We start from the raw sequence: 18577 nt of genomic DNA, 5'->3' as shown, positions 1-18577 counted from the left end.
CGTCTTTTGCAATGTCAGCGTGATCTTTCCGAGCGTGAGTCATACTGCGCTCCTGTTCAGCTTTAAGCCTTTCACTTGCTTCTCAGGGTATTTAGACCACTCTGCAGAGCCCGTATTATGACCTGTGGGGTCTTACACGTGTTGGCCCTGCTCGCCCTTCCCCCCCCCCTTCCTCCATTCCTTCTGCATCCATCACAGCCGGCATGCCTCATCTCGGGGCAGCTCTCTCCCCCCTCACTCTTCAGAGGGCTGGGGCTCTGGCATCCTTCTCTGTGTAAATGTCACCTCCTCAGAGGTCAGAGAGACCTTCCCCCATCACACGAGGATCATTTCTTTCACCTTCATAGAAAATGTCTCAAATTTTATTATGTATTATAATATTTCTTATTGTTTGCTAATTTAAAAAAATCTCCTCCAAGAGACTCTCACCTCTACCCCCAAGGACTTCAATCTCCCTAAGAGGAAGCTCATGTCTGCTGACTACTCTGCTTGGCCCACAACAGTCACTCTCCTCACTCCTGTGAGCCCATCCTTATCTTTTAAGGCCCTGAGATGCAGGAGGAGCCCTTTCGCACTTACTGTCATTTAGAGTTTATATACAATTTTATTTACATTGTTTCATTTGGGTTTTGATCCACATTGACATAAGCTAAATGAATATTAATATTTGCATTTGCAGAAGAGGAAATTGGGTTTCGGAGATGATAAGATTTTTTTTTTTTTTTAAAGATTTTAAGATCCCTATAGCAATTGACGACTGAGGTCCAGGTTTTTAACACTGGAAAGCCTAGCTCTCCCCACCTCACCTTCTCATGTACCTCGCAGACAACGACAGGTTTCACTCTGTCTCCATGGATAGCACAGGGGAGAAGTGTTGTAAAGGCCGAACTTCCAGCGCTCTGAGTGGGTGGTCGGCCAGGAAAGCCAGGTGTATCCTTCACAGTTGGCCATGGTAATATGAAACATGGTCGTTTGATATAGTTTAATTTGGATGTGCTTGTGAAAGACAGTGTAGGGTCATAGATAGAGCATGCTGTTTAGACTTAGACTTGAACTAAGTAACTAGGTAACTGCCTTGCTGCCAGTGGGAATGTGGTAAGTTACTAATACTTCTCCCAAACTCAATTTCTTCATTACTAAGATGTATAAAAAGGCTATGTGAGAATCAAATTACATTGTGTATGTAATGTACTCAGTGTATGATCTGACATATAATGCACTATTAAAAAATGATATCTGTTACTGTTGTTACTAGTTAAAGAAGACAAAAGATGGAAGGTTCTAACTGGACCATGGAGTCTGACCAGTAACTTTTTCTCCCAGGAGAGTTAAGCCCTGTGTCTCCAATATGGAAGTGGAGAACCAGACACGGGTCACCAGGTTCATCCTGGTGGGGTTCCCTGGGAGCTGGGGCATGCGTGCAGCAGTGTTCCTCATGTTCCTCGTGGCCTATATTCTGACAGTGACTGAAAATGTGACCATCATCCTGTTGGTGCAGCAGAACCGGCCACTGCACAAGCCCATGTACTTCTTCCTGGCCAACTTGTCCTTCCTGGAGACCTGGTACATCTCTGTGACTGTACCCAAGCTGCTGTTTAGTTTTTGGTCCGTGAGCAATGGCATCTCCTTCGCTCACTGTATGATACAACTTTACTTCTTCATTGCACTCATGTGTACGGAATGCGTGCTCCTGGCCGCCATGGCCTACGACCGTTACGTAGCCATCTGCTGCCCACTGCACTACCCCACCATTATGAGCCACGGGCTCTGTTTCCGCCTGGCTCTTGGCTCCTGGACCATTGGCTTTGGCATCTCCTTGGCTAAGACCTACTTCATCTCTCGCCTCAGCTTCTGTGGCCCCAATGTCATCAACCACTTCTTCTGCGACATCTCTCCCGTACTTAACCTCTCCTGCACAGACATGTCCACAGCTGAGCTGGTGGACTTTGTCCTGGCGCTGGTCATCTTCCTCCTCCCTCTCACTGTCACTATCCTGTCTTATGGATGCATCCTGGCCACCGTTCTACGCATGCCCACAGGCAAGCAGAAGGCGTTTTCTACTTGTGCCTCCCACCTCGTGGTGGTCACCATCTTCTACTCAGCTACGATTTTCATGTATGCCCGGCCCCGAGCCATTCACGCCTTCAACATGAACAAAGTTATTTCCATCTTCTATGCCATTGTCACCCCTGCCCTCAACCCTTTCATTTATTGTCTAAGGAACCGAGAGGTCAAAGAGGCGCTGAAGAAGCTGGCTTATTGCCAGGCCAGATCTGACTAGTCTGTTACAAGTGACTAGAAGAAGTAATTTGATTTGGAGCCTGCTCTTCAACCCCCATCCTTCCTCCTTTAATGCCTCAGCTGGATATTAACATATTACTCATGTTAATGTGACCTCACCACCTCCACGTTAACCATCAGCTCTTGGTTGTGTCCTGAGATCTCCGTGCCTGTGGTCTGTGTTTTAAGGACATGCCCTTTGAACAGCCAGTGCTCTTTGACTGTGACCCAAAACGGGGTTTCTAAGATTGTGAGTAAATTCCTGAGTTGAGTGGGAGAGAGAGATGGCTGCATATGAATTAGCTGTTTTAGGATCTAGCAAGCACTATACTCTCTGGGGAATCAGATTTGGTGACGGCTTCCTGACTTCTCAGCTTCCTGACTGAGACAGAGGTAGCTGCTGTTTTAATAATCCCATTCTGAATTTGATGCCAGGAGTCAATCTTGGTGGCAAAGACTAGAGGAACAGTCTCCAGCCTCTTTCAACACTTGTTGTTAACACCCATTTCCCTGCATTAAATACTCTTCTGCTTCAAAATAGCTGGAGTGCTTTCTGTTATCTGCAAGGTGTCATCTATAAGTGAACTATACCTTTTATAGTTTATATTTTGTCTTCTGATATAACTTATTCAGTTGTTTTGTGTTGAATTTCGTATTTCCTTCCTAGATGTCACAGCATATTTATTTGTATCCTCCAGTGGATGAGCACCTGATAGCTGATAAATGAAAGAATATCGTCACATATATTACTTGCTGAAGGAAGCTTGCACTCATAGTCCTCTTTCCTTCTGGTCTCAGTCATCTCACTCCGCTTCAGCTTTCTTTTACTTCCTCTGGCCTCACTCTCTTACCTCATATACAAATAACTAGGCCAGTCTTAGGAATTAGCAGATTTTCATCCTGTAGCGCAGTGATTCTCTACTCTCCTACTTATTTGTCACCCTACCCATGTAAGCTTTACTTTTTGATAAAATGGGCCCACACACCTGCAGAAGTGCATATGGATATGCCTACTCTTGGCTCACAGTTCTGACAAAGGCAAAGGGAGCTATACTTTAAGCTGTATTCAATGCAACATGCTGATGTCAGTAGGAATTTAAAGATTCTATTGTGTGTGCTGTGTGCTCAGTCATGTCCAACTCTTTGCGATCCCAAGCCTGCCAGGCTCCTTTGTCCATGGAATTTTCCAGGCAAGAATACTGGAGTAGGTTGTCAGTTCCTACTCCAGGGGATCTCCCTGATTCAAGGATTAACACATGTCTCCTGTATTGACAGGCAGATTCTATACCACTGCGCCACCTGTGAAGCCCCATATTGATTCATATAATTACCTTATTTGGTTATAGAAGGAAGATAACACTTCAAAACAATGATTTTTTTTTTATATTTTCAACTCATGAGGCAACCACTTATCGAGCTTTTTCACCTTTCCAATTTAAGTGTCAAATTGCCATAGAATGGTTGGTGCTGAATTCTTCTGCAACTTCTCACATAGTTGCAGGAGGATCAGCTTCAATAACACTCTCAAACTGGTCATTGTCAACTTCTGGTGGCCGGCCACTATGCTCCTCATATTCCAGGCTCTCGTTTCCTTTGCAAAACTTCTGGAACCACCACTACACTGTACATTTGTTAGAAGTTCTGGGCCAAATGCATTGTTGATGATACAAATGGTCTCCTCTGCTTTATCACCTATCTTTAACTGGAATAAAAAAAATCGCTTGAATTTGCTTTTTGCCTAACATCACCTCTGTAGTCTAAAATATAAAATAAACAACAAGTAATAAACCTTTAACAAAAAACATAAAGTGAGGAAATGCACATTAAAATGATGTTCAACATAACCACACTCTTTTAAAAATAACCATACGGTAGTTTTATTTTTAGTTTTTTATTTTTTTAGTTTTTAAAAGAATCTGCATACTGTTCTCCAGAGTGACTGCACCAATTTACATTCCGAACAACAGTGTAAGAGTGTTCTCCATACCTTGTCCAGTATTTATTATTTGTAGAATTGTTGATGATGGAATACTTTAGTAACAGTGGTCTAGGAAGGCCTATGAGGAGGTGATATTTTACATAAAGCCTGAATGATGAGAAGCTATACAGTCATGCCAAATAAAATGCAGTGACTGAAAAGCACAGGTTCTGGGCCCACTTTGGAGCTAGTGTCTGCTGTGTAAGCTCGGGGAAGTTTACTCTTTCCGTGTCTGTCTTCTCATTTGTAAAATGAGGCTCCTAACTGAACTTCCTCCATTGCATTGGTTTGAAGATAAGTAAATAGAAGTACTTAATCAGTACTCAGCACAGAGTAAGGGTTCTAACTTACTTAAAGGGTTATTTTTGTTTTTGTATCAGGCAAAGTTTTACAGGCAAAACACGTACTAAGCACAGGAGCTTGTAGTGAGAACTAGAGCAGCATGTTACATGAAGAAGGCTGATAATGCTGGAAGTAAAGTAAAGCTTGTAGTATAATTATTCCAGTTTAGACATTTATACTGGGCTTCCCTGGTGGCTCAGCTGGTAAAGAATCTGCATGCAATGCAGGAGCCCTGGGTTTGACCCCTGGGTTGGGAAGATCCTTTGGAGAAGGGAACAGCTACCCACTCCAGTATTCCATGGACTATAGAGTCCATGGGGTCACAAAGAGTTGGACACGATTAAGGAAATTCATCCATATGGGAATAATTAGGGGGATGTTCATTGCAATGTTGTTTATAACAGAAAAAATTGAAAAAAACCCAGCATGTTAAAAAAATAGAGTTGGATAGAATAAAATGTCCTCATGATGGAAAATATTGTAGCTAAAAAAATGGCATGGGATATTTTTATTGATAGTATAACTCATATTACACTATTGAGTAAAAAGCAGTTTGTAAATAAGTAATTACAAAAGTGATGTACAGCATGATCCCATAAAATACAGGAATATGTGACATATGTGTACTTTTTTCAAAGAGATAAAAGAAGGAAGTGTTAGTAATTTTCAGACTTCAGGGATGACAGTAGATAGATCAAATATTAATCAAATGAAGGTTTAATAACCCAATAGTATTTGAGAGAGCTAGGCAGCTATTTCTTTAACCTGATTCTTACATTTTGTACTTGTGATATTATGCTAAGGCAGAATAACAATGAACATCAAAATTGTTATTCTGCCTTGGTGTAATATGGTTTTCCTTTTTCCCTGTTGTTTATTGCCAGGTTCTTTTGAGACCCAGAAGCCTCTGTGAGTTGGGCTGGTTTAGACCCCATAAATGTATACATAGGTAAACATGCTATATTAAAATATGAAATTTAGATAAATTAATATTTCTAATTTATAACAGAGTATGCACAAATGGCATCTGTGGTCTATTTGATATTAAAAAATCTGAAGCCTCAAACAGCGAGGCAAAGCTTCTGGATCAAAACAACTTGATCAACCTTGCCTTTTGCTGTACAGGTTGTCATGGTAACAGGAGGGCGCAGAACTGAGAGCATACTAAAGCAGTTATTATGACTCTACACGAAACATATTTGACATTTGGAGCATTTCCCTTTTGGTTCATGATTAGACTGAAATGTCCCCATGGTGGGCTGAGATCATGTGGCCAATAATAATCTGAAAAGAAAAATATCTAGAGATACAGACACAAAGTAGAAGTATTTATCTAGGAGTGGATGTATTGCAAGCATTTGTGTCTCTTCCGCCTCCCTCTGGTCCTCCTCCTTTTTTTCTTACCTAATATTTTCTTTTTTAAAAATTTATTTTTAATTGGAGTGTAATTGCTTTAGTTTTTCCTGTAACAAAGTGAAGCAGATGTATGCATACATATATCCCCTCCCACCCCACCCCTCTAGGTCATCACAGAGCACAGAGCTGAACTCCCTGTGTTATACGGCAGCTTCCCACTAGCTAGCTATTTACACGTTTGCTTCATATTTTCCTCTGTTTTTCTACTTAATAAATGCTGTGTTGCTTGTTTCCTAGATTCCCCCCTAAATGAAAATACTACTGTGCTCCCGTCACTCTCCTCTTTAAAACGCTTCATTGTTTTCTCCTCACCGTCTACAAAGACGACGTCCTTAGCTTGGTCATAAAGCTCTCTGATGTCCTACCCATGCTTCCCCATCAGCACCCACTTCTCCAGCATCAGGACCAGATATCCCCACCTAGCACTTTTGTTCTCAAACGTCTTATAGTTTGTAAAACACAACATGTTCTTTTAGGCGTGCCTGTCATGTGTTCAGTCTGTTTCCTGAATCTTAACAAGTGCCTGCATTTCCTGTCTGATGCACAATCAGCTGTCTTATGTTCTCTTTTTGATATCAAAGGAACAGGAGCTCATCTCATTCATCTTTGTTTCCCTAGATTCTGACACAGCCCCTGGAATACAGTTGATGCCTGATTAACATTGCTAATGTAAGCTGAGCTAAGGGAGATTGTTTTACTTTTTAGATTCCACATATAAATGACAATACAGTGTATTTGTCTTTGTCTGACTTACTTCACTAAGCATAATACTCTCTTGGTCCATCCACATTGTTGCAAATGGCAGAATTTCATGCTTTTCTGTGGCTGAGTAGTAGTCCATTATGTGTGTGTGTGTGTGTGTGTGTGTGTATACATACCCGGCATCTTTATCCATTCATCTATTGATGGACATTTACATTGCTTCTACATCTTGGCTATTGTAAATAATGCTGGTATGATCATTTGGGTGCATGTATCTTTTTGAATTAGTTTTTATTTTCTTCAGGTCATATGGCTATTCTATTTTTAGTTTTTTGAAGCAGCTCCATGCTGTGTTCCATAGTGTGTGTTAGTCACTCAGTCATGTCCAACATTTTGTGACCCCGTGGGCTGTAGCCCACCATGCTCCTCTGTTCATGAGGTTCTCCAGTCAAGAATACTGAGTTTCCATTTCCTTCTCCAGGAGATCTTCCTAACCCAGGGATCAAACCTGGGCCCCCGGCATTGCAGGTGGATTCTTTGCCACCTGAGCCGTCACAGTTCCATAGTGGTTGTACCAGTTTACGAGACACCAGGGAAGTCCAATCCTACCTACAGCATACACCAAATATTCCCTTTCTCAGCATGCTCACCAACTCTTGTAATTTATTTTCTATTTGGTGATGGCCATTTTGACAGATATGAGATGATATCTGTTGTTTTGATTTTCATTTCTCTGATGATTAGCAGTATTGATTATCTTTTCATGTTCCTGTTGGCCATCTTTATATCTTCTTTGGAAAAATGTCTATTCAGGTTTCTCCCCATTTTTAAGTTGAGTTTTTTTTTTAAATATTGAGTTATCTGGACTGTTTTTATATTTTGGATATTAACCCCTTATTGGTCACATCATTTGCAATTATTTTCTCCCATCAGTAGATTATTTTTATTTTGTCAGTGGTCTCCATGGCTGTGCAAAAACTTTTGATGAGGTCTCATTTTCTTATTTTTGCTTTTATTTCTTTTGGATTAGGAGGCAGATATGCAAAAAATAAAATATTTCTGCTATTTATGTCAAAGAGTGTTCAGCCTATGTTCTCTTCTAGGAGTTTTATGCTTTCAGGTCTTACATTTAGAACTTTAATCCATTTTGAGTTTATTTTTGTATATGTTATGAGGAAGTTTTCAAATCCCATTCCTTTACAGTTTACCCAGTACCACTTATTGAAGGTTGTCTTTTTTCCGTTGTATATTCTTGTCAGGCTTTCCTTGTGGCTCAGTTGGTAAAGAGTCCTCCTGAAATGCAGGAGACCTGGGTTCAGTCCCTGGGTTGGGAAGATATCCTGGAGAAGGGAAAGGCTGCCCACTCCAATATTCTAGCCTCAAGAATTCCATGTACTGTTTAGTCTATGGGGTCGCAAATAGTTGGACACAATTGAGCGACTTTCACTTTCTTTTTTTGTCAAAGATTAATGACCATAACTGTGTGGGTTTATTTCTGGGCTCTCTGTTTCATTGATTTATGTACCAGTACTATGATTCTCTGATTACTATAGTTTTATTGTATAGTCTAGGCTCTTCAATTTGTTGAGATGAGTTTTGTGGCCTAGCATGTGATCTATCTTAGAGAAAGTTTCACGTGCACTTGAAAAGAATGTGTATTCTGCTGGTTTTGAGTGAAATATTCTGTACATGTCCATGAAGTCCAACTGGCCTATTGTATCATTTAAGACCGCTGTGTCCTCTTTGATTTTCTGTCTGGATGATCTGTCTATCGAGGTTGGTGGGGTGTTAAAAATCTCCTATTATTGTTGTATTATTGTAGGTTTCTCCTTTTATATCTGTTAATATTTGCTTTACATTTGGGTGTTCTGTATTGGGTGCATTTAGGTTAACAAGTGTGATATCCTCTTGTATTGATCCCTTTATCATTATATGGTGCTCTTCTTTGTCTTCTGTTACAGTCTTTGTTTTATTGTCTGTTTTGTCTGATATGAATATTGCTACTCCTGCTTTCTTGCATGAAATACCTTTTATGTCCCTTCACTTTCAGTCAGGCAAATATTACTTTTAAATATACTTCTGAACATGCAGCTCTATGTGGAAAAGTCTTCAATTTTACCTCATTGTCTTGTTTGACATTCAGTATCCTCTGCTATCTGCTTTAACATGCTTTTCTTTTTTATATGACACAATAAATTGAGCCTATAGCCTCAAAATAAAATGTCCCAATCCCCGCGAAGACCAATGCTGATTTCTGATCTGAAAGTAATATCTGCACCCTCTGACTAAATTCATTTTTAGTTTGTATTTTATTTTTAAAAATTGTATCTGTTTCATTTTCTTTATAAGAGCATCCATGCATGATTTACCTTTATGCAGCCTCAAACAACTATTATATTTTTGTGTTCAGAGTAGGAATTCAGTAAGCATTTGTTCACCAATGTATTTTGTGTTGCTTTCACAAACATCACTGCAAATAATGTGTTTTGGAGGATATTCATTACTTATTAGCAAATAATTGTCTGCTTAAAAAAAGAAGAAAGAATTGTATGATTCTCTGTTATTTTTCACAAATTATAACTGGTATACATAACAAGCTACCTATTCTGATTATTCACTTTTAAAACCCACCTAATAAAAAGTTGATTTTCTTAAGCAGCGTTTATTTGGTGTCAGTACCATCTAGTGGCAAATTTGAGTAATGCTCAGCAATTAAATTGGCATTGAAGCGTTACGTACTAAGACAGCCCTTGAAGATCATCTGGGCTGAATAATTATATAATTCATTATACAAATGATTAAACTGAAGTTTTGGAAGCTTGGGAAGTTTCTTACAGCCTACAGAATGCTGAACACTTGTTATGTGAAATGAACTGTAAATGGGATATTAAGAATTATAAGGTGTGGTTCATGACTTCACATAATTTACCACCAACACAGGAAATAGACTTTAATATGTAAAAGATGACAATGAAATATTTAAATTATTCAACATAAGTTAAAATGTTTAATGAATTATCCAGGCAAAAGTTTCTATAACAATTCAGAAGAATAGCCAAAATGTGCTGAGAACACATTGAATAAAAAGTAGATTTTAGAAGGGGTTAAATTTGTGTTGTATTTTGATGATGTTTCAGTATATTTATTGTGTAATCCATCTTTGCATCACTGATCTGAGATGCCATTTTCATCAAAAAATCCAATATACATTTGTTTATTTATAGTCTTTTATTCTGATCCATCGATGCATCTCTCTGTCATGCACAGTTTAACACACTATTTGATCACTATAATCCTGTGAAGCTTGAAAATACAAAAGGTTTAGTCTTCCTCATGACTTTTCTTTTATAAAAATGTCCCAGTTGTTCATAATTTTTGTTTTCCATATGATTTTAGCACATCTAATCTATCTTAAAAATACTGTTGCTACTTTGAAATTGCATTATATTCATTGAATCACTTAGGGAATTGACATTTTTATAATGCTCAGTCTTCCTGTTCAAGAGTATGAAAGTTTTTCTGTTTGATCAGGTTTGTTGTATTACTAAGCAATTCTTTACAAAATTTCTTTTGCACAGTGTTTACATTTTGTGTTAATTTTTAAAGATACCATGATATATGATCTTTGTGTATATGAGAGTATTCCATTGGCATTTGGAAAGAAGACTCATTTTTGTTCAAGATTCAGAGTCTTTGAAATATTAATAAGATATACTTTATTAATTATGCTATTTTAATCCTCTACATAGTAATTTTTTCAAAGATCTGATAGGGACTGAGAAAAGTGAACTAATGTCTCCTACTGCTTCTGTTTTTCTATTTCTCTGTAAATCACTAGTAGTATGTGCTTTATGAAGAATAACTTTATTTCATTTGAAGTTACATCATTATAGCTATTATATCTTCTGTGTTAATTGCATTACTTGGTGTTATGAGTACCCTTAAATGATCTATGCTTCTTTTTGGTCTGAATTAAACCTTCTCTGGTATTTAGTTTACAACTCATGCTTTGCTTGTGTTTGTATTTGCCCTGTTTGCCATTATTTGAACTTTTCTTTCTAAATATTCTGAATCTCTGCTTTGCCTGTTTCTTGTGAACAGCAGAGACTTGAACTTTGTTTTTCTTCCAGGCTCTAAGTTTGAATGAATTCCATCATCTAATTTTATGTTAATCTTGATGGATTTATAACCTTGAGAAACTGTGTTGTATTTATGTCATGCGTATGTGTGTTAATAACTAGGAGAATTGTGGCTTCATCCTGGATGTTATGCTTTATATCTACGGTTTTGTATGAGATCTTAAATTTTCTTTATTTTTACACTGAATTTAATTATCTGCCACAGGTAATAATTATCTACTGTGGGCAGTCATTACTGTGTCATTACATTTGTCTGTGTACTTACTCTTCATCCTTCCCTTTTTCTCTCTTTTCTTCCACCTGCATTTAGTTGATCTTATTATTCTTGATAATTACTGTCATCAACTAAATGTACTTCTAAATCTTTTACATGATTTTCTTATTTAAGTGAAATATTTTTCTTCCTAGATACTAAAGATGAGGAAGTCAGCATTATCAAATCTCCTACCTACCTTTTTTTCAACTTTTGTTACTTATATTTGTTTTCACATTCAGGGTATGTTTTAAACACTTGAATTTTGCTCTATTAATATTATCTTAATCCTCATAATTATACTCATCATAGGCCTATAATTAAAAACTTTCCATTTTAAATTCTCACTGGCAATTATTTTGCCATAGATTTTCTAGGCCTGACAGTCTTTGGATATTTTTTATCATTCTACATTTTGTGCTTCTGCATTTGTATAACCACTGGGCTGGGTATACAACTTGGTTGATTACTTCTTTCCTGGAGGATTATGTAGGTGTTGCTTCACAAACTTTAGCATTGTATATTGCTGTGGAAATGTGTAAGTCAAGATGGAACTGTTTTTTGTTTCATCAGTAGTTTTGAATTCAATTTAACTTTTTATTTCAGTTTGGTTATGCTGCTTTTATTATTTTTAAGCTCAAAGTTTCTTAGTGTGTTTCCAGGAGCATCTCTATTCTCTTTTCTTCATTCCAATTTCAACTTCATTTCTGGAATTTTTCCCCTAGTTTTTCATTTATATTTTAAGCTTTTTATTTCCATACTTCATCTCCTTTTACTACATCAGTATATTTTCCTAATTTCTTAATTCTTTGCAAAGTTCTGAGTCTCTGCTAAGTTTTGTTTTACAGAGAAAAGAGCTTCATAAGCTTTTACAGAGAAATATTTGTTCACCATTTTCATCTATTTTGTGAGAAAACTTATCATCTATTAATTTTTCTAGTTTCTTTCCTTTTTTCTTGCAGAGTATTTTAATATTAATAGGGCCAATCTTCATTACTTGAAGGTTATATATTTGTGAATTTGTCTATTTGCTAAAATGTGTGCATTACCCTAAATAAACACATGGTCATTCACAGACATGAGTAGAGTGGCCAAAAATTTGAGTTTCTCTATATACATGTTTCCAGCTAAGATAAAGAAGCTGATACTCTGCCTTGTTATTTCAAGTCCCAAGCTGTAAACTTGTTTCTCTTTTGTGGTCTAACTAATGCCACATGTTTTCATATTTTGGTGCCTTTTGTTGGTAAGTTCATTGTTTAAGTTGCTCCCCAAATGTAACACTGAAGTACTGTCTAGTGTCCCTAAGTGCAAGAAGATTGTGAAATGTTTTACAGAAAGAATAACCATAAATTTGGTTGATGAATGTTAGATAAGCTTCTTTAGGCATGATTTATACTGCTCTTGGTCTTGAGTCCAATGTTAGTGAATCAACAGTACAATATATCCAAGAAAAAGTAAGAGGGAATTTGCTGATGTGTACATGAGAACTCTCCTAAAGTGCTAAAGTAACATCTATAGTGCATGATGAAGCTGTGGAGGAGATGGAACATGGCTAAACTGTGCATTCATGAGATGAAAACTGATAAAAAAGGAAGTGTAATGGGCAGCATTGTTGTAAGGCTGAAAGTCAAAGAAAATTGCGATCATGTTACCCAGAGTCAGAAAAATGTTAATCTTTCTCAGCTAGTGCTGGCTGACTCAGAGTTTTCAAAAGGCAATGCAGAGTGAAAAATGTTAAACTTTCAGGCAAGATAATTCTCGGCAGGTATGGAGGCTATGCAAGACTTTTTAAAAATACTTGCCAAGTGTTATACCAGAAAAAGTTTATATGGAAGAACAAGTTTTCAATACTGATGATATGGACTTGTTTTACAAGGATGTTGGTAACAGAACCATATAATGCAAATGACATTTTGAGTGATAAAAATGTTGTGACTAGGGGTTTGCAAGAACCTAATACTGTATTTTCCCTGGGAGCACTAGTTCAGTATTTGGTAATTCAGTTCAAATACAGTGCTCACAGTAAATCACAACTACTGCAGATAATGAGAATTGGCTATATTAGTCTGTTTTCTTTTGACTGTCTTTGAAGCAGATGAAGATTTCCTGGGCAAGTGAAGAAAGAGACAAAACCAACAGAAAATTTGCTTGTGAAACAGAATAATGCAGTTGATTTTTAATCATTTTCAGTAATTATGTTCTAAAAAGCCACTGTGAACAATGCATGAACTAGCACTTCTAGAGGAAATACAGTATTGGATTTTTTTCAGACTTGCTTTTTTTATTTTAATGCTTTACATAGAGAGCAGTTTTAGGTTTACAGCAGAAATGAGCAGAAGGTACAGAGATTTTCCATATACTCCTTTCCCAACAGGGGCATAACCTCCCCCTTATCCAGCATCCTCCACCAGAGTGGTACATTTGTTATAATTGATGATACAGAACATTTTCACTGCCTAAAAATCCTCTTTTCTTTAACTATTCATCCCTCCCCCCTCAACCTCTGGTAAATACTGATAATTTCATTGACATCTTGGTTGCTTCTAGATTTTTGCAATTTTGAATAAGGGTGCTATAAACATCCATGCACAGGTTTTTGTTGGACTTGCATTTTCAACTGTTTTTGGTGAATACCAAGGAGTACAATTGTTTGATCATATGATAAGAGTATGGTTGTTCCTTTAATATAAGAAGCCACAAAACTCTCTTCCAAAGTGGATCATAATATTTTGCATTCCTATTAATGAATAAGAAATGAATGAGAGCTTCTTTTGCTTCACATTCTCACCAGCATTTGATATTGTCATATTGTCTGGATTTTGGCCATTCTAATAAGGATGCAATAGTATCTTATTGTTTTAATTTGCATTTTCCTAGTGATATATGCTGTGGAGCGTGTTTTTATATGCTTGTTTGCCATCTGTGTATCTTTTTTGGTAAGATTTTCATTGAGGTCTTTGACCATTTTTTAGCTGAGTTATTTGTTTTATAATAGTTGAGTTTTAACAGTTCTTTGTTTATTTTGGGTAACAGTTCTTTATCGTATGTGTCTTTTGTAGACATTCTTTCCCAGCCTGTGGCTTGTCTCTTATCACTTTTATCAGTGTTGTACCGAAGTTTCCAAAAAGTGCAATGAGTCAGTAAAAGGAAATAAAAAGTATACAGATTCAAAATGAAAAAGAAAAATATCTTTATCGTCAGATAATGTATGTGTGTGTGTATATACATGTACACAGACAGAGGGATTACAAAAACAATCTACTAGAACTAACGTGTTATTTCAGCAAGGATATAGGACATAAATGAGATGGCATCACCGACTCGAGGGACATGAGTTTGAGTAAACTCCGGGGTTGATGCTGGACAGGGAGGCCTTGCATGCTGCGATTCATGGGGTCGCAAAGAGTCAGACATGACTGAGCGACTGAATGGAACTGAACCGATAGGATATAAGGTCGACATACAAAATAAATTATATTTCTAAATACTACAGCAAAGATTAAACTTGAAAAATCAATCCATGGCTAATTCATTTCAATGTATGACAAAAACCACTGTAATGATGTAAAGTAATTAGCCTCCAACTAATAAAAATAAATGGAAAAAAAAATTTAAAGGAAACCTTAAAAAAACGGACATATGTCATGCCAAAAAATTCAATATTATTAAAATGACAATTGATTTTTGACAAAGTGCTAAAAGAAGTCAATGGGGAGACAATTTTTTCAATAAATTGTACTAGAAAAATTGGAGAGTCATATGTAAACAAAAATAACAAAACTCAACCATCCTTACTTATCATCATATTCAGAAATTAAATCAAAATGTATTATAGGTATAAATATAACAGGCAAAGTTATTGAAACTTTAGAAGAAAATATGAGAAAATTTAGTGATATTGAGTTAGCAAAGATTTCTAAAATAATATTCAAGAAACAAATTATAAAAAGAAATACTGATAATTACACTTTATCGAAATTGAAATATTTTGGTCTTCAAAATACAGTATAAATAAAATGAAAAGCAGTTTATAAGTTGGGAGAAAACATTTGCAAAAGATATGTATCTGTGCTAGATAAAGAATTTCTTCAGTTTAATAGTAAGACAAATGACCCAACAAAGTAGGCAAAAGATTTGAATATATACTTCATAAAAATATATACATGGAGGAAATAAACATGAAGGAAGGTACTGATCATTTTTACTCATCAGAAAAATGGTAATCCAAACAAAAATATTGTAATATACAACTAGTGAAGTGAAAGTTGCTCAGTTGTGCCTGACTCTTTGAGACCTCATGGACTGTATAGTTCACGGAATTCTCCAGGCCAGAATACTGGAGTGGGTAGCCTTTCCCTTCTTCAGGAGGATCTTCCCAACCCAGGGATCAAACCCAGGTCTCCCACATTGTAGGTGGATTCTTTACCAGCTGAGCTACCAGGGAAGCCCAATACATGACTGTCGGAATAGCAAAAATTTCAGAACTGACCATACAAAGTGTTGATGAGGCTATAGAGCAGCTGGACCTCTCATCATGTGGTAGTGAAATGTAAAACAGAACAAAAACTTTGGAAAATAGTTTGATAGTTTCTTAAAATTTTAAATATACACCTACTATACAATCCAGTCATTGTGCAAGAGAGGTGAAAGCACTGATCCTCACAAATACTTGCACACAAATGTCATAGCATCTTTATTTTTTGCTTGAAGTAGCATAAATGTCTATCAACACATGGATGGGTAAACAAATTATGGTATATCCATACAACAGAACACTATGTAGCAATACAAAGAGGAAACTATTGATTCAAGCAACCACACTTACAAATTTCAGAATAATTTATGCTGAATGAAGAAAGGTTTTTTTTTCATTTATTTTTATTAGTTGGAGGCTAATTACTTTACAGTATTGTAGTGGTTTTTGTCACACACTGACATGAATTAGCCATGAATTTACATGTATTCCCCAGAGGGATCGGGTGGAGAGGGAGGTGGGAGGGGGGATCGGGATGGGGAATACATGAAGAAAGGTTTTATCAAGACTATACTGTATGAGTTCTATCCAGAAGAATATATGCATAGAATATATGATTCTATTTATATAGAACTCTAGAAATTTAAATTAACCTATAGTTACAGAAAACAGAGTTGAAATTAACTGGAAATGAGATGGGATGAAGGACAGATTTCAAAGAAACTTTTGAGGGTGATATGTGTGTTCATTATCTTGATTGCAGTACTGTTTATGGGTGCATTTGTTGTTTAGTTGCTAAGTCGTGTCCAACTCTGCAATCCCATGGACTGTTGCCCACCAGGCTCCTCTGTCCATGGGATTTTTCAGACAAGAATACTGGAGTGGGTTGCCATTTCCTTCTCCAGGGGGTATTCCTGGCCCAGGGGTCAAACCTGTGTATCCTGCATTGGCAGGTGGATTCTTTACCATGGAGCCATCAGGGAAGCCCCTTAGGGTACATACATATGTCAAAATGCATTAACTTGCACTCTTTATTTTTTTAATTTTAAAAATTTATTTATTTATTTATTTTATTAGTTGGAGGCTAATTACTTTACAATATTGTAGTGGTTTTTGTCATACATTGAAATGAATTAGTCATGGATTTACATGTATTCCCCATCCCAGTCCCCCCTCCCACCTCCTTCTCCACCCAATCCCTCTGGGTCTTCCCAGTGCACCAGGTCCGAGCACTTGTCTCATGCATCCAACCTGGGCTGGTGATCTGTTTCACCCTAGATAATATACTTGTTTTGATGCTGTTCTCTCGAAACATCCCACCCTCGCCTTCTCCCACAGAGTCCAAAAGTCTGTTCTATACATCTGAGTCTCTTTTTCTGTTTTGCATATAGGGTTATCATTACCATCTTTCTAAATTCCATATATATGTGTTAGTATACTGTAATGGTCTTTATCTTTCTGGCTTACTTCGCTCTGTATAATGGGCTCCAGTTTCATCCATCTCATTAGAACTGATTCAAATGAATTCTTTTTAATGGCTGAGTAATATTCCATGGTGTATATGTACCACAGCTTCCTCTTCCATTCGTCTGCTGATGGGCATCTAGGTTGCTTCCATGTCCTGGCTATTATAAACAGTGCTGTGATGAACATTGGGGTGCACGTGTCTCTTTCAGATCTGATTTCCTCGGTGTGTATGCCCAGAAGTGGGATTGCTGGGTCATATGGCAGTTCTAGTTACAGATTTTTAAGAAATCTCCATACTGTTTTCCATAGTGGCTGTACTAATTTGCATTCCCACCAACAGTGTAAGAGGGTTCCCTTTTCTCCACACTCTCTCCAGCATTTATTGCTTGTAGACTTTTGGATAGCAGCCATCCTGACTGGCGTGTAATGGTACCTCATTGTGGTTTTGATTTGCATTTCTCTGATAATGAGTGATGTTGAGCATCTTTTCATGTGTTTTTGTGCCATCTGTATTTCTTCCTAGGAGAAATGTCTGTTTAGTTCTTTGGCCTATTTTTTGATTGGGTCATTTATTTTTCTGGAGTTGAGCTGGAGGAGTTGCTTGTATATTTTTGAGATTAATCCTTTGTCTATTGCTTCATTTGCTATTATTTTCTCCCAATCTGAGGGCTGTCTTTTCACCTTGCTTATAGTTTCCTTTGTTGTGCAAAAGCTTTTAATTTTCATTAGGTCCCATTTGTTTATTTTTGCTTTTGTTTCTAATATTCTGGGATGTGGGTCATAGAGGATCCTGCTGTGATTTATGTCGGAGAGTGTTTTGCCTATGTTCTCCTCTAGGAGTTTTATAGTTTCTGGTCTTACATTTGGATCTTTAATCCATTTTGAGTTTATTTTTGTGTATGGTATTAGAAAGTGTTCTAGTTTCATTCTTTTACAGGTGGTTGACCAGTTTTCCCAACACCACTTGTTAAAGAGGTTGTCTTTTTTCCATTGTATATCCTTGCCTCCTTTGTGGAAGATAAGGTGACCATAGGTTCGTGGATTTAGCTCTGGGCTTTCTATTCTGTTCCATTGATCTATATTTCTGTCTTTGGTGAAAAATTGAAAATATTTCCCCTGAAATCAGGAACAAGACAAGGGTGTCCACTCTCACCACTACTATTCAACGTAGTTTTGGAAGTGTTGGCCACAGCAATCAGGGCAGAAAAAGAAGTAAAAGGAATCCAGATAGGAAAAGAAGAAGTGAAACTCTCTCTGTTTGCAGATGACATGATCCTCTACATAGAAAACCCTAAAGACTCTACCAGAAAATTACTAGAGCTAACCAATGAATACAGTAAAGTTGCAGGATATAAAATTAACACACAGAAATCTCTTGCATTCCTATACACTAACAATGAGAAAACAGAAAGAGAAATTAAGGAAACAATACCATTCACCATTGCAACAAAAAGAATAAAATACTTAGGAGTATATCTACCTAAAGAAACAAAAGACCTATACATAGAAAACTATAAAACACTGAT

The 18577-nt window shown here is 37.0% G+C and overlaps 1 protein-coding gene across 1 annotated transcript; it reads left to right on the top strand.

Moving 5' to 3' along the window:
- The first annotated feature begins 1348 nt into the window (after positions 1-1348).
- Positions 1349-2281, top strand: LOC110148993 (olfactory receptor 6B1). The gene has a single exon (XM_020911298.2). It carries the CDS (start codon positions 1349-1351, stop codon positions 2279-2281), a length of 933 nt encoding a protein of 310 aa, XP_020766957.1.
- The last annotated feature ends 16296 nt before the right edge of the window (positions 2282-18577 follow it).

The sequence above is a fragment of the Odocoileus virginianus genome, chromosome 1 (assembly GCF_023699985.2).
Source record: "Odocoileus virginianus isolate 20LAN1187 ecotype Illinois chromosome 1, Ovbor_1.2, whole genome shotgun sequence".
NCBI classification, from domain to species: domain Eukaryota; kingdom Metazoa; phylum Chordata; class Mammalia; order Artiodactyla; family Cervidae; genus Odocoileus; species Odocoileus virginianus.
The sequence above is the reverse complement of the archived record's forward strand: the minus strand, read 5'-3'. Positions and strand labels throughout refer to the sequence as shown.